The 13,200-nt window shown below is 41.4% G+C and overlaps 3 protein-coding genes and 2 pseudogenes across 3 annotated transcripts; 4 read left to right on the top strand and 1 right to left on the bottom strand.

Moving 5' to 3' along the window:
- Window positions 1-163: 163 nt before the first annotated feature.
- LOC140930692 (uncharacterized) lies at window positions 164-1,086 on the bottom strand (annotated as a pseudogene).
- A 2,192-nt stretch (window positions 1,087-3,278) lies between these two features.
- Window positions 3,279-6,563, top strand: LOC140931923 (uncharacterized). The gene is made up of 2 exons (XM_073381612.1): window positions 3,279-4,091; window positions 4,218-6,563. The coding sequence occupies exons 1-2, from the start codon at window positions 3,279-3,281 to the stop codon at window positions 6,561-6,563; spliced, it is 3,159 nt and encodes a 1,052-aa protein (XP_073237713.1).
- A 107-nt stretch (window positions 6,564-6,670) lies between these two features.
- LOC140931922 (uncharacterized) lies at window positions 6,671-7,255 on the top strand. The gene has a single exon (XM_073381611.1). The coding sequence runs from the start codon at window positions 6,671-6,673 to the stop codon at window positions 7,253-7,255; it is 585 nt and encodes a 194-aa protein (XP_073237712.1).
- Window positions 7,256-7,379: 124 nt separating this feature from the next.
- LOC140931921 (uncharacterized) lies at window positions 7,380-8,430 on the top strand. The gene is made up of 2 exons (XM_073381610.1): window positions 7,380-7,796; window positions 7,894-8,430. Exons 1-2 carry the CDS (start codon window positions 7,380-7,382, stop codon window positions 8,428-8,430), a joined length of 954 nt encoding a protein of 317 aa, XP_073237711.1.
- Window positions 8,431-9,768: 1,338 nt separating this feature from the next.
- LOC140930689 (uncharacterized) lies at window positions 9,769-11,052 on the top strand (annotated as a pseudogene).
- The last annotated feature ends 2,148 nt before the right edge of the window (window positions 11,053-13,200 follow it).

Genomic DNA, 13,200 nt, shown 5'->3' with positions numbered 1-13,200 from the left:
AGGGGTGCAGCACAGAAAAAAATCCCTAAGGTGACTTAAAAGAAAATTTGAGATGTAAGCAGCAGTATTTTTACCTCCGCGCACCTCGTACATTGGGTTTGGGTTATTTTCTAAGCAAAACTGCAATGGCATAGGAACATGCTTGAATGAACATAAAATTACTTTCCAGATCTCAATCAAAATGCAATTCAAAACCTTGTCAGAAAATCAACTGAAAGTCACTTAGGGATTTATTTTGCACATTGTTGATAAGCAATTATTTATTTACGATATGCTCCATAATGTCCAATAATGCCTTTGTTTGCTGCTGCTGCTGTTGCATCATGAGCAGTGTTTGTTGGCTCTGTTGTTGCTGTTGCTGCAACACTACCTTTAGAAGCTGACTGTGCTGCTCTTGGAACTGCTTCTGTGCATTTGCAGAAACTTCCATTTGTTTCTTCTCAAACTCTTGTCGATCTCTCTTCAGCTTCAACTCCTCCTGTTTAAGCTCGTAGTTAATGTCAGCTCTTTGTGACAGATAAGAAATTGCACTGCTGCCACTGCGTCGTGGTCGCTTACTTTGATTGTCCTCCATCCCATCTGATTGCCTTTTTTGAGTGTCTTTCAAGTTTTCCATTGCTTTTAACCTGATATCTTCAGCTTTTGCTCTATCACTCTCTATTTTTCAGTTCTTCTCCTGACCAGTTTCCTGTTGCTCTGCCTCTGCACTTTCTTCCAGGGCAATTATTTGCTCTAACAGGTCTTCCAACTCTGTCGGCTCATCAGGTACAATACCAGTTGCCTTTTCTTCAGCTCTCAATTTCTTTTTATGCCTGTTTTGTAATATTCCAACATGATCTCTAACAGATCGCTTGTCAACATTAAATGCCAGACAGGAACAATTATTCAGTGTTGTAGCCACTTTATCCCAAATTGTACTTCGTTGTGTTGAGCCTTTTTTTGTAGTGAATGGATTAAGATTAAGAACTTCACGGCATAGTATCAAATCGTGATCTTTGGTCCAAAACATTACGGAACTAAAATAAAAAAATGTGAATAAGTGAAGGTATACACAGACTGATGTGTCTGTTCACTGTACATCTGACAGTATACATGTTCATCAAGTTTACAAGTTCACAGTGTCCCCATTTAGGGCCTGTATATATATCTGTATGTATCTGTACTGATTCAACATGGCCAGTAGAGAGTTGAGAGTTGGCAATAACTAGAACTTAGCTCAGGGGACTGATCCAAGGCCTGCTCATACCTGAAAGCGAGCCAGCCTATCAGAGAGCTTGAGGCTGCAGCATAACTGGGCTGCCAAGAGTCTAAAGGGAGACACTACACTGGGGAAAACGAGTTAACCCACCACCCGGTGGCCAGAAAGGAATTTACTAGCTAACCCAGAATTTCCAGAGGCTGATAGTTCATTGACTGGGCTTTCCAACACAGCTGTGCTTGAGGTTGTCTCCCCACCCCCACCCCCCATCCTTGTCTTAAAATTTCTCATTGTAGAGCCATGCTTTGTCAAATCTGCACAGATATACTTATTAATAATATTGGGTTTTGTACCACACTAAAACAATCAGATCAGGTGGCTAACCAATCCTCCAAGATCTATCGAAACAAGGTTAACTCAATCTCTAATAAAATATTTTTACTTAATTAAAGGTGACTTCTGTGTGTTTTCTGGGAAGCTTACAGACGTGTTTTATTTCTATAGAATGTGCTTACGTAAGCACATTTGCAAAACTACAGTGTGCATGTGCAGGGAAACAAAGTAAGATTATGTTTATAGCAAAATGAATGGAGAAGCAAAAACCCGACTGCGTAATTCAAACCATCTCTAAAATGTTAAAATTTTATCTGCAGAATAATCTTAAAATTACGGCGCTTCAACCAGAACGTAAATCAATTTCAAAAGCTATTTAGAGACATCGGATCCTAAATTTCGCACCAAATTTGCCCAAACCTATCCCTATCATTATTTATTTTCACAGAAAGCAAAAAAAACACTAAAAAGAGAAGATCCCACTGACACGTGAGGCAATTAGGCCAAACTAAAGCTTACCTCGGAGGTTTGCTTGAACTTGAACGTGGCTCTGCCATTTTCAGGAGAGTGTGCAACCTGAATGAAAACATCAGGAGCGTTAAAACAGCATGATTTTCCCACTTATCTTTCCTTGAAAAGCATAAATATAGTTCTAGTTGCTATATCTAAAAGTTAAATGGCTAATATATCAATTTCTTTGAAGAAATATAAAGCTGACTACTCACGTTTTCTCCACAACGCCAAAGTGCTCAGGTTGACGTTTCAGACGCCAGCGCAACGCAATGACAATCCAACAGGAGCATGCGCAGAATCCTCGTCTCCGAAAAAATGACTTCCGGCCGCGTATTGTAGACATCGCGTCCTCTATCTTAAAGTGCCTATTGAATTGTTGTACACGTGACTACTATTGTTATGAACTCTAAGGATCTATCATTAAATCTGCTTTGATATTCTATCACGTGGAGTTCGAATCATCCATCGCCTCGCACCGTGCTACCCCTGTTTTTGTTGAGATTTGGATTATTCGCGACCTCCAGATTTTCAGCGATTACATTAGTTCGAATTTGACGGCGAGATTCGTGCGAAATGAACAAAGCCCACAAATTGTGAAGGAACTTTGACAATCTACTGCGTCAGAACACGTCTCACAATTGCTATCACTCAATTAGTGTTATCACTCGCCGCACCCGCTATCTTGTCCGACAACCGGATGTTCGTCTATTGTCACGCAATAATGGAGTAACTGGTAACTTGACTTTGATCTATTTAGTCGTTATGGCAACAAAGAAGGCCCGTAGCAGCGCTAAAGCAGTCGTCACAAGGAAGATAAATGAAATTATTGCCCTAATGACCGACGAAGGCAATGTTGAAGAAGTTAATAAAAATCTGGCGAATTATTGGAAGCTTTTGACAAATTTCAAGCCATACACGAAGCATTTCACAAAGAACTTATAGAAGCGGAATCTGTCAGAGAGTCGGAAAAATATTACCAATTGGTGTCCAGACAAGTGGACCTATTGCTAGAAAACTTAGAAATTTGGCTAACTGGTATTGAAGCTAGAAGAGCAGTGAGCTCAATTGAAGTACGTCCAGAGGACAGTATATCAAACGTCGGCCGTCACTCACATGTGTCACGTTCGTCGCACTCGTCTAAGACATCGCGATCATCACACACTTCTCTGTAAGCGCCAGAGCAAAGGCTGCAGCTAGAAAGGCCGTTCTAGAAGCGGAAGCTGCCACATTAAAAATGCTTCATGAGATTGAGGAAGAGGAGCTTAAATTGCGTCAGCGCAAAAACGAACTCAAGCTAAAAACTGAATTAGCAAAGGCAAGAGCCAAAGAACACGCGTATGCCCAAGTCGAAATTGGCGCGAATTCGCCTCACGCAAGCGATCAAAATAAGAAGTTACCTCCAACTCCCCAACTCACGGAAGAAAATTTGGAAAACAAGGTAGAATGCCAAAATGAACCCAAGGAAGAAAAACCAGAGCCCGCATTTGTTGAAAAACTTCCCATACCAACCAAGGCATTAAATCCAGAAGCACCCGGTTGGAAAAACGAAGACACCAGATTTCCTGTAATGGGCAATGAAGCGACCAGGAGTACACCTACAGCGGATCTACAACTCCTACTTCTTCAGCAACAAGAGGCTATCATGGCACTGACCTTACCTCAACCTGAGCTTCCCGTGTTTACCGGCGACCCTATTGAATATTGTGACTTTATACGAGCCTTTGAAAACCTTGTCGAACGTAAAACTGGCAGCTCGAGCGCAAGGCTTTACTATCTTTTGCAGTACACGAGCGGACATGTACAAGATCTCGTTCGGAGTTGTCTTGCAATGAGAGAAGATCTCGGCTATAGTGAAGCAAGAAGACTGCTGGCAGAGAGATATGGTCAGCCATTTAAAATAGCTACCGCATATGTTGACTGCGTCATTAACGGACAACCAATCCGCGCTGAGGATGGCCCTGCGCTGCAAAGATTCTTAATATTACTTACCAGCTGTACGAACACATTGAATGAAATTGGTTACTTGAACCGCCTTGAAACCCAGAAAGTTTGAGAAAAATCGTTGATAGATTACCTTACCGGCTAAGACTGAAGTGGTGTGACGTCGTGGACACAATTGCTCAGAAAGAAGGCAGGGATCCTAATCTGCACGACATCACAAACTTCGTTGAAGCAAAGTCGAGTCACCAACCATCCGATCTTTGGCAAAGTTCAAGGCGACCAAAAGCCGTTCAATCAAAAGAGCAACTGGAAACAAAAAAGGGATGCGAAGTCGTTCGCTGCACAAGGTCAGGGACAAAGCCAACAGCAAAAGCAGCTAAGTAACTCGAAAGAAAGAAAGGAACTTAAATGCCCTTCGTGTCAAAAGGATCACTGGCTATCTCAATGCGATGAGTTTAAGAAGTTGAGTTTATACAAGCGCTATCAGTTCGTCCGAAGTAAACACCTTTGCATTAACTGTTTAGTTCCTGGACATTTTGTTCAAGACTGTCCGAAGAGAAGCTTCTGCCGAGTAGAAGGATGTGCAAAGAAGCATTCTACATTACTTCACGAGAAACAATCGACCCCAAAACCAAGCGGTACCAATAAAGAAAATCAAACTAGCAACCAACGACAAGTAACAAGTCCAAGTACAATGCAAGCGAAGAATGGTTATGTGAAAAGCGAATCGTTTCAAGTATCAATTGCTTCTGTGGTAGGGATGTCGATCGTTCCCGTAAAAGTCAACGTAAAAGGCCAAGATAAGAAAGTGCTCACTTATGCATTCCTAGACTCTGGATCTAACACCTCGTTTTGTACAGAAGATCTCCTAAAAAAGCTCAATGCCAAGGGAGAAAGAGCCACCCTCTCGCTCACTACCATGGGAAAATCTAACCAAACCATCGAAAGTTCTTTCGTAAATCTAGAGGTTTCAGATATTGGCAACCAAAACCTAATCGAGCTACCGATGGTGTACTCTCGACCCAGTCTCCCGGTCTCAACAGCAGCTATTGGCACCCAAGAAGACGTTAACCGCTGGCCACACCTCAAGGGTATTGATGTACCAAGAATTGAAGCAGAAATCGGCCTACTGATTGGTAGCGACGTACCACAAGCTATGCAACCAAAGGAGGTTAGAGAAAGTAAAAACGGAGGACCTTTCGCGATGCGTACAATTCTGGGATGGATGCTCAGTGGACCCTTAGGACGAAAAGACACTAAAGTACCCACGTCAAACCTCATTGACACTACGGCTAACCTCAGCAAGCAGTTTGAAGATTTCTGTAACTTAGAATTTAATGATTCAAGTTACGAACCTAAAATGTCAATGTCCCAGAATGATCAGCGCGCTTTAAACATCATGGAAGGCACAGTTAAACTCTCAAACGGCCACTATGAGATTGGCTTACCATGGAAAAACCACCCGCCTCACCTAGAGAACAACAGGCCTCAAGCAGAGAACAGACTTCAAATGCGCAAGAAACGTCTTCAGAAGGACGCTATCTTGCATGAAAAATATACAGACTTCATGGCAGACCTACTACAAAAAAGCTACGCTCGAAAGGTGACCACTGAAGAACAGTTGCAGAGGGAGAAATGGTACCTTCCCCATCATCCCGTATTTCACCCTCAGAAGCCAGGCAAGGTTCGAGTGGTATTTGATTGTTCAGCCAAGTATCGAGGTTCTTCTCTCAATGATCAGTTGCTACAGGGGCCGGATTTAACAAACACTCTAGTTGGTATTTTAACGCGATTTCGGGAAGAACCAGTAGCTTTCATGGCTGACGTAGAAGCAATGTTCTACCAAGTTCGAGTCCAGTCTGAAGACTGCAAGTACTTGCGATTTCTTTGGTGGCCACATGGCGATCTGGGAAAAGAACCAGAGGAATATCAGATGTTAGTCCACTTGTTTGGTGGAGCTTCATCTCCCAGCTGCGCAAACTACGCTCTCAAGAGAACCGCAGAAGATAATAAAGAAGATTTTGACACAGTTACCATAGCAACCATAAAGCGTAACTTCTACGTGGATGATTGTTTGAAATCAGTCCCGACCAACCCAAAGGCTGTTAAATTGGTGGGTGAACTCCGCGAATTATTATCAAGGGGAGGTTTTCGCCTGACCAAATGGATATCAAATTCTAAGAAGGTAATGGACTCTGTACCTGAATCGGAGAAAGCACCATCAGTAAAGAACCTCGACCTCTCCAAAAACGTAACGCTAACCGAAAAAGCGCTTGGTGTCCAGTGGAACGTTCATACTGACACATTTGGTTTTAAGATTGTTGACAAGAAAAAACCCGCTACTAGAAGAGGATTCTGTCTGTCATTTGTTTCGTCTACGACCCCCTGGGGTTCGTTTCCCCCTGTATTTTACCTGCTAAAGCAATGCAACAAGATTTGTGTCTTAAGGGTCTCGGTTGGGATGACCCGATCCCTGAAACAAGCAAGCAGAAATGGGAAGCCTGGCTGGGAGAGCTACCCAAGTTGGAACAATTTCAAATACTGCGATGCTTCAAGCCCCAAGAATTTTCAGATGTAAAACGATGTGAACTTCACCACTTCTCAGACGCTTCTAATCAAGGGTATGGAGCAGTTTCGTACTTGCGTCAAATCAATGCAGTGGGCAAGGTTCATTGCTCTCTTATCATGGCAAAATCAAGACTGGCTCCACTCAAGGCTATGACGATTCCAAGGATGGAATTATCCGCAGCGGTTCTAGCTACCAGACTCGACCGGATGATCAAACAAGAAGTCACCTTGTCCATCGACCAATCTACTTTCTGGACTGACAGCACTTGTGTTCTCCGCTACATAGAAAACAAGGATAAAAGGTTCCAGACCTTTATTGCAAATCGTATCTCCGCTATTCTTGACCAGTCCACCGCAACACAATGGAGGCATGTTGACACTGTACAGAATCCCGCCGACGAAGCATCAAGGGGGATGACAGTTGAAGCATTGTTAAATAATGAACGCTGGATACAAGGACCAGACTTTCTAAAGCAACCTGAAGAAGAATGGCCACAAAGACCCACAGACATGGGCAAGATTTCTCCCGATGATCCTGAAGTAAAGAAAACTGCTGTAGCATTTGCAAGTGAAACAAGCGAACAAACCGAAGATTACATTAGCAAAACCTTTGAAAGATTCTCTTCATGGACTCGTTTGAAAAGGGTCGTGGCATGGATTCTACGCTACAAAGAAATGTTACGCAAACAGCCAGCTGCGTAAAGAAAACAAGAAAATCAACTTCCAATCAAGCAAAGGCGAAATTGTCCCCTTAACTGTGTGCGAGATAAGGGACGCCGAAGAAGTCATTATTAAGCACGTGCAGAACCAAAACTTCAAAGAAGACATGCAAACCCTTAGGCGCATCACTCGAGAAACACAAGACAAGAAAATTGCAGTGAAGAAGTGTAGCAATATCTACAAACTTGACCAGTTTATGGAAAATGGTTTCATACGAGTTGGAGGACGTCTCCACAATGCACCAATCAAGATCGACGCAAAACACCCTATTATTCTTCCAAAGAAGCATCACGTTGTCAACCTCATTATTGATTACTATCACCGAGCTTCTGGGCACTCAGGAGTTGAATACACCTTATCGTTACTCAGACAAGGCTACTGGATAATCGGCGCGCGATCGGTTGTACGCAACATCATCAACAAATGTTTTGATTGCCAGCGACGTCAAGCACCTGTTATGCAAGAAAAGATGGCGAGCTTACCAGAAGATCGCATAACACCTTCAAAGCCACCATTCACCTATGTAGGAGTCGACTGTTTTGGTCCCTTCTTAGTACGTCGAGGAAGAGTACCAGCTAAGAGATATGGAGTTTTGTTTACCTGTCTTGCCATCCGTGCAGTCCACATTGAAGTCGTACACTCTATGGACACTGAATCCTTTATCAATGCTCTACGTCGTTTTTATTTCAAGGCGAGGACGTCCAGAAGAAATTAGGTCAGACAACGGAGGAAACTTTGTAAAAGGCGAAAAGGAGCTACGTGAAGCTTTGCAACAATGGAACCAGGCTCAAATTCACGATTATTTGCTGCAACATGATGTCAAGTGGATATTCAACCCACCCGCTGCTTCTCACCACGGAGGAGTATGGGAAAGATGTATCAGAACTGTAAGGAAAGTCATGAAGGCGCTACTTAAAGAACAAGTTCTTGACAATGAAGGTCTATGTACTCTGATGTGTGAAGTGGAATCAATCGTGAATGGAAGACCAATTACAAAGGTGTCTGACGATCCACGAGATTGCAACGCACTCACGCCCAATCATTTGCTGCTACTAAGAGGAGGATCAGCAATGCCACCCGGAGCGTTTTCAAGAGAGGATAACTACAGCTGTCGCCGATGGCGTCAAGTACAGTATCTCAGCAACCTGTTTTGGTGATGATGGACGCGAGAATATTTACCTTCATTACAGCAACGCCAAAAGTGGAAGAAGCCACAGAGAAATCTCGCTGTGAATGATATTTTGCTGCTTCTAGACGAGAACACGCCCTGCAGTATCTGGCCTTTAGGATGAGTAATTGAAGTCTACAGCAATCGTGGGGATGGATTAGTACGTTCAGCTAAAGTCAAGACCAGATCAACGGAGCTGGTGCGACCAGTGGACAAGATTGTTTTACTGGAGTCAAGTGCAGACGACGCAATTGACGCAAGCAAGGATCAGTAAGATGTTATTATAATGGACATTTATCAGCTTACGCTTTGAACATTATATTTTACAATCTATAGTTTGTTAGGTTAAGAGTTTCAAACCTGCCATAGTTATTCAGTAAAGGCTAATTTTATCGCCTTTAAGGGGCCGGAATGTTAGTTTTGAAACGCTCTTTTGTTCATTTGTCTTATAGTATTTTTTAGTTGCTTTAAGACAGTTTTATTTTTTGGTTATAGAACGTGATTATATCAATCTTTCTAGAAACATTTCGTAGGTTTTCACGCTTATGTCATGGTGCGGTACTTTCCGCTAGGAAACGCGTAAAGCGTAGGTACAGTTTTACTTAGTTAACGCCCTAGGCATAATACTGCACGTATACTCTATTATAAAAGAGGCAACGTAATACTAGAAATTATAAGTTATCCCGCTATCATTGGAGTTGCTATCAGAAGATATTTTGCTGCTGCTAGATTGCTATTTTTTGCTATTTTTGGTGCGAGTCGTCGACCAAAGTAAGTCTTTTATTTCTTATAGTTATTTAGTACTGTAATTCGTGGAACTATCAAGTCTTTACGCTATCTCATGAGAAGGACATTGATTTGAAGACAAATCTGCTGGAATCAAAAAGGATTTTTCAGTTGTCTGCTTCTTGCATCATAGTTTTATGTCGTTTAGATTATTCTACCCTTTAGTCCTAATTTTATTGTTAATCTAAGTAGTTTGTATTCTTTAATTAGGGACCTTAAGCATCGACAACGAAATACATGACGACGACGTTTGTAACCCAAGGAGGATTGGGTCGAGGCTTTCGTTCTCGGCGGGAAAAACGAAAGTTAAGCTGTGTGTTGTTTTTAGGAGACGACGATTTTTGGTTATCTGACAAGTAGCTCTAGCTATGGCTTTCAAAAACGTCCGAAATCTACTTCTAATTAATGACAACGATGGCTTTATCAATGATGATGAATTTGTTGTTCTGTATGACCTCTATGCATCGAAAAACCTCGACTTTCCGTACGATTCGTACGCACCTTTTGACCTGGAAGAGCTAGATGAGTCTGAGAGTTTTGCAGAGTTTCGCTTTGGAAAACGAGATATACGAATTCTGAAGGAAGTTTTGCTAATCCCTGACACGATTACCTGCAGTCAGCGCTCTGTTTGTGATGGACTAGAAGGTCTCTGCATGCTGCTAAAGCGGCTTTCTTACCCATGCAGATATGGAGACATGGTCCATAGATTCGCTAAACCTGTTCCAGTTCTTAGCATGATCACCAATCAAATGATTGACTTTGTGTATAATGTTCACGGGAATAGAGTACTAAACTGGAATCATGAGGTCCTTAGTCCTGTCAACCTGCAGACTTATGTTGATGCTGTGACAGCCAGGGGAGCCCCACTGCCCAATTGTTTTGGGTTTATTGACGGTACCGTTAGGCCTTTATCAAGACCTGGAGAACATCAGCGACTTCTTTACAATGGGCATAAAAGGGTTCATGCCCTGAAATTTCAAAGCATTGCTTTGCCAAATGGCTTGATCGGAAATCTATATGGCCCAGTTGGTAAATTACAAAACAGTACAGGCCACCAGCTTTACAGCAGGGACGTGACCAAATGTTTATTTTTGTAGACCTTGCAGTTATTTTAAAAAAGGAAAAAAAATGAAAAAAAAAATGAAACATTTTTCAAGGCTATACGACAGGCTAAATTTATTGATTTTCTTACTCAATAATGATTACCAAGGTGAGATCACCTCAACAGTTTATTGGGAGCATAGCCAGAGGGAAGAGGGGACTGTCCCCCTCCCCCCTTGAAATAAATATAAACTCAAGATGAAATTAGGAAAAAGTTTCTGAAGTACTCATATAATCAACAGCTTATGCAACCCAATTGTCCGCAACCTTTACTCTTACACTGATACCTACCATCACCTACCTATTTTTAGAAGGAAGAAAACATGATGCAGGAATGCTTGCTGATTCACAGCTACTACACGACCTTCATCAGTTTGCCTACAATCCAGCTGGCCAGGAAGTCTGTGTTTATGGTGACCCTGCCTAGCCCCTTAGAGTGCAGATGCAAGGACCCTTTAGATATGGTGTATTGACGCCACAAATGCAGCAGTACAATACAGAGATGAGTGCTGTTAGAAGTTCTGTTGAATGGCTGTTCGGAGATGTAGTCAACTCGTTTAAGTTTAATGACTTTAAAAAAGATCTGAAGCTTTTCCTCAGCAGTGTTGGAAAAATCTATGTTGTTTTTGTCATACTGCGTAATGCAATGACATGCTTGTATGGTAACATGACCTCAGAATTTTTTGACCTTAGGCCACCTACTCTTGACACATACTTTGGCTAGGAAACCACACTATTGCCCAGTTTACAATGCCTTTGATAAAATATGTGTCAAAACCTTATAACTGCAGTTAACTATGGTAAATATTTGTATGCTGATAAGTTAAAGACTATTTGTCACACCACTGAACTTTTTAAAGAGAAAATGAATAATAATAAAAGTAAGCACAATTTTATTTCTAAAAGTTTTCTATTTTTCAAGAAATGTTATTGTAACTATTGATTTATTTCCCAACTTTATTTTCCATTTTTCAGAAAACTGTGGTTAATTAACTTAGATTAATTTTATAAATATAAATAAAAGAGATTTATCAAAAAAAATTAAGCACAACATTGCAGAGTCAGGCTATTTTTTTGGAATTCCTTTATCAAACATTTTACAAATATAGGAGCCCAAGGGCTTGTTTGTTGGAGGTTGGGCTGGCACTAACCCAGGACGTTTACCGTGGTGACTTAATGAATTTTTACAGTCAACCCTGAGTGAAAGCTACCCCAATCTAACATGACTGAATGAAGATACCCATGCTTCTTTTAGAGATTTTGCCTTGATGATGCTCGAAATTGGCTCAATTTCTATAGTGGACTCACTAAATGTAAGAAATACTATGAGCTAATTACATCAAAGCACAGCTAATCAAACAATAGAAAAAAATAGACCCAGCTATAAATACTATTCTTAAGATTTATTTTGTGCATTTAGTGACTGTACATTAGGGGAAAGTTTGGACATTTAGGCCCCTTTGTACAGAAAAACATCTGTCTATTAGCAAAAACGATGTTTTATTTCTTTTAGAAACTTTACAAAACTCTCCATAGGAAAGAAATATAATTACATCCATCAACAATGCTCTTGAAGATAACTAAAGTCATAACAAAAGTCAACTCAACAAGTTCAGGGCTCTTCCACATTCATAAGGTTCGAGCTTAATGCTTTTTTACATTTTCCATCAATGCCATAAATACCTTGTTTTGCTGGTCAAGCATAATTTGAAGGTTTTGCTGTTGAAGCTGCTGCTGTTGCTCCATCGTGTTGATCAGCGCTGAGAACCTGGTCTGTTGCTGCTGTGCAGCCTCCTCTTGTTTGGTTTCTGCTAGATCAAGCTCTCTTTTTCTGATGGCTAACTCTTCCTTTTTCAATTCTCTCTCTTTCTCTGACTTCTCGGCCAAAAATCCGATTGCATCAGAGGTGCTCCTCCTCAATTTAGCTTTTTTTGGTTTCTCGCCACTATCATCGCTCTTTCTAATTGCAATTGTCTGAAGAGCCGCCTGTCTGATTGCCTCTGCTTTAGCTTTTTCTTTCTCATCTTTTGCCTTCCTCTCGTTTCTCAGGGCGTCACTCTTTTCTTCTGCGCTTTTCTCTCGCTCTCGAATTTCCTCCAGCAAGGCATCAAGCTCTGTGAGCTCGGGGACATCGATCCCAGAGGCTTTCTCTTCTTCTCTTTGCTTTAGTTTGTGCCGGGAGATCAGGAGTGCATATCGATCTCTCACTGCCCTTGCTGTAACCCTGAATTCTGGAGTCTTCAGAGAATTCAAATAGGCTGCGATGCTTTCCCATACTTTCCCTCTCTCGGTGCTTTTCGGTTTAAAATTGTAAGGTTCGCTCGTTACAGCTTCGCGAAGCATCAAGACATCATGGTCTTCCGTCCAAACAAAATACCTGGACTTACTCGCTGTCAAAAGAGCACGAAAATATATATTTTTAAAGCAAAACTGAAGATTTATATCTTGAAGTGCAACTTAAAATTAGCACAATCACATGCAGGTTTAAAATAAGAAGAACATGACTTCAAATATCCCAAAATTCTCCTTAAAGAGATCATTACAGAAAAACTTACATTTCTTTTGAACGAATTCTTGCTCGGCTGTAGAAATGTGGCCGGCCATGGTTTCGGATGCTTCTGAAAGAAAGTCATTTTAGTCTGTTAAAAATAGCTAAACTGTTAAACATTTGACTTCCGCTGGTCCGCAAATAATACATCAAACAATCATTATAACAAAAGGTGGAAATACATGATTATCAGCATGAAAAAGTTTAGTTGCTTACTTATGTTTTCACCAGAGCGAAAATTTGCTCAGATTCAGTCGTCGACGAAGGCTGGACGACGTTTTGACAACCTAACGCATGCCCAGAACGTTCGTGCGGGAAAATTTC

The sequence above is a fragment of the Porites lutea genome, chromosome 3, assembly GCF_958299795.1.
Source record: "Porites lutea chromosome 3, jaPorLute2.1, whole genome shotgun sequence".
Classification (NCBI taxonomy): domain Eukaryota; kingdom Metazoa; phylum Cnidaria; class Anthozoa; order Scleractinia; family Poritidae; genus Porites; species Porites lutea.
Note: the sequence above shows the minus strand (reverse complement) of the source record. Positions and strands in the feature narration are given on the sequence as shown.

Coding starts and splice junctions, on each gene's coding strand:
- LOC140931923 (XM_073381612.1), top strand. CDS start 3,279: ATGCTTCATGAGATTGAGGAAGAGGAGCTTAAATTGCGTCAGCGCAAA. Junction 4,092..4,217: donor ACCGCCTTGAAACCCAGAAA/GTTTGAGAAAAA, acceptor ACTTCGTTGAAG/CAAAGTCGAGTCACCAACCA.
- LOC140931921 (XM_073381610.1), top strand. CDS start 7,380: ATGCAAACCCTTAGGCGCATCACTCGAGAAACACAAGACAAGAAAATT. Junction 7,797..7,893: donor CAAAGCCACCATTCACCTAT/GTAGGAGTCGAC, acceptor CCATCCGTGCAG/TCCACATTGAAGTCGTACAC.
- LOC140931922 (XM_073381611.1), top strand. CDS start 6,671: ATGGCAAAATCAAGACTGGCTCCACTCAAGGCTATGACGATTCCAAGG.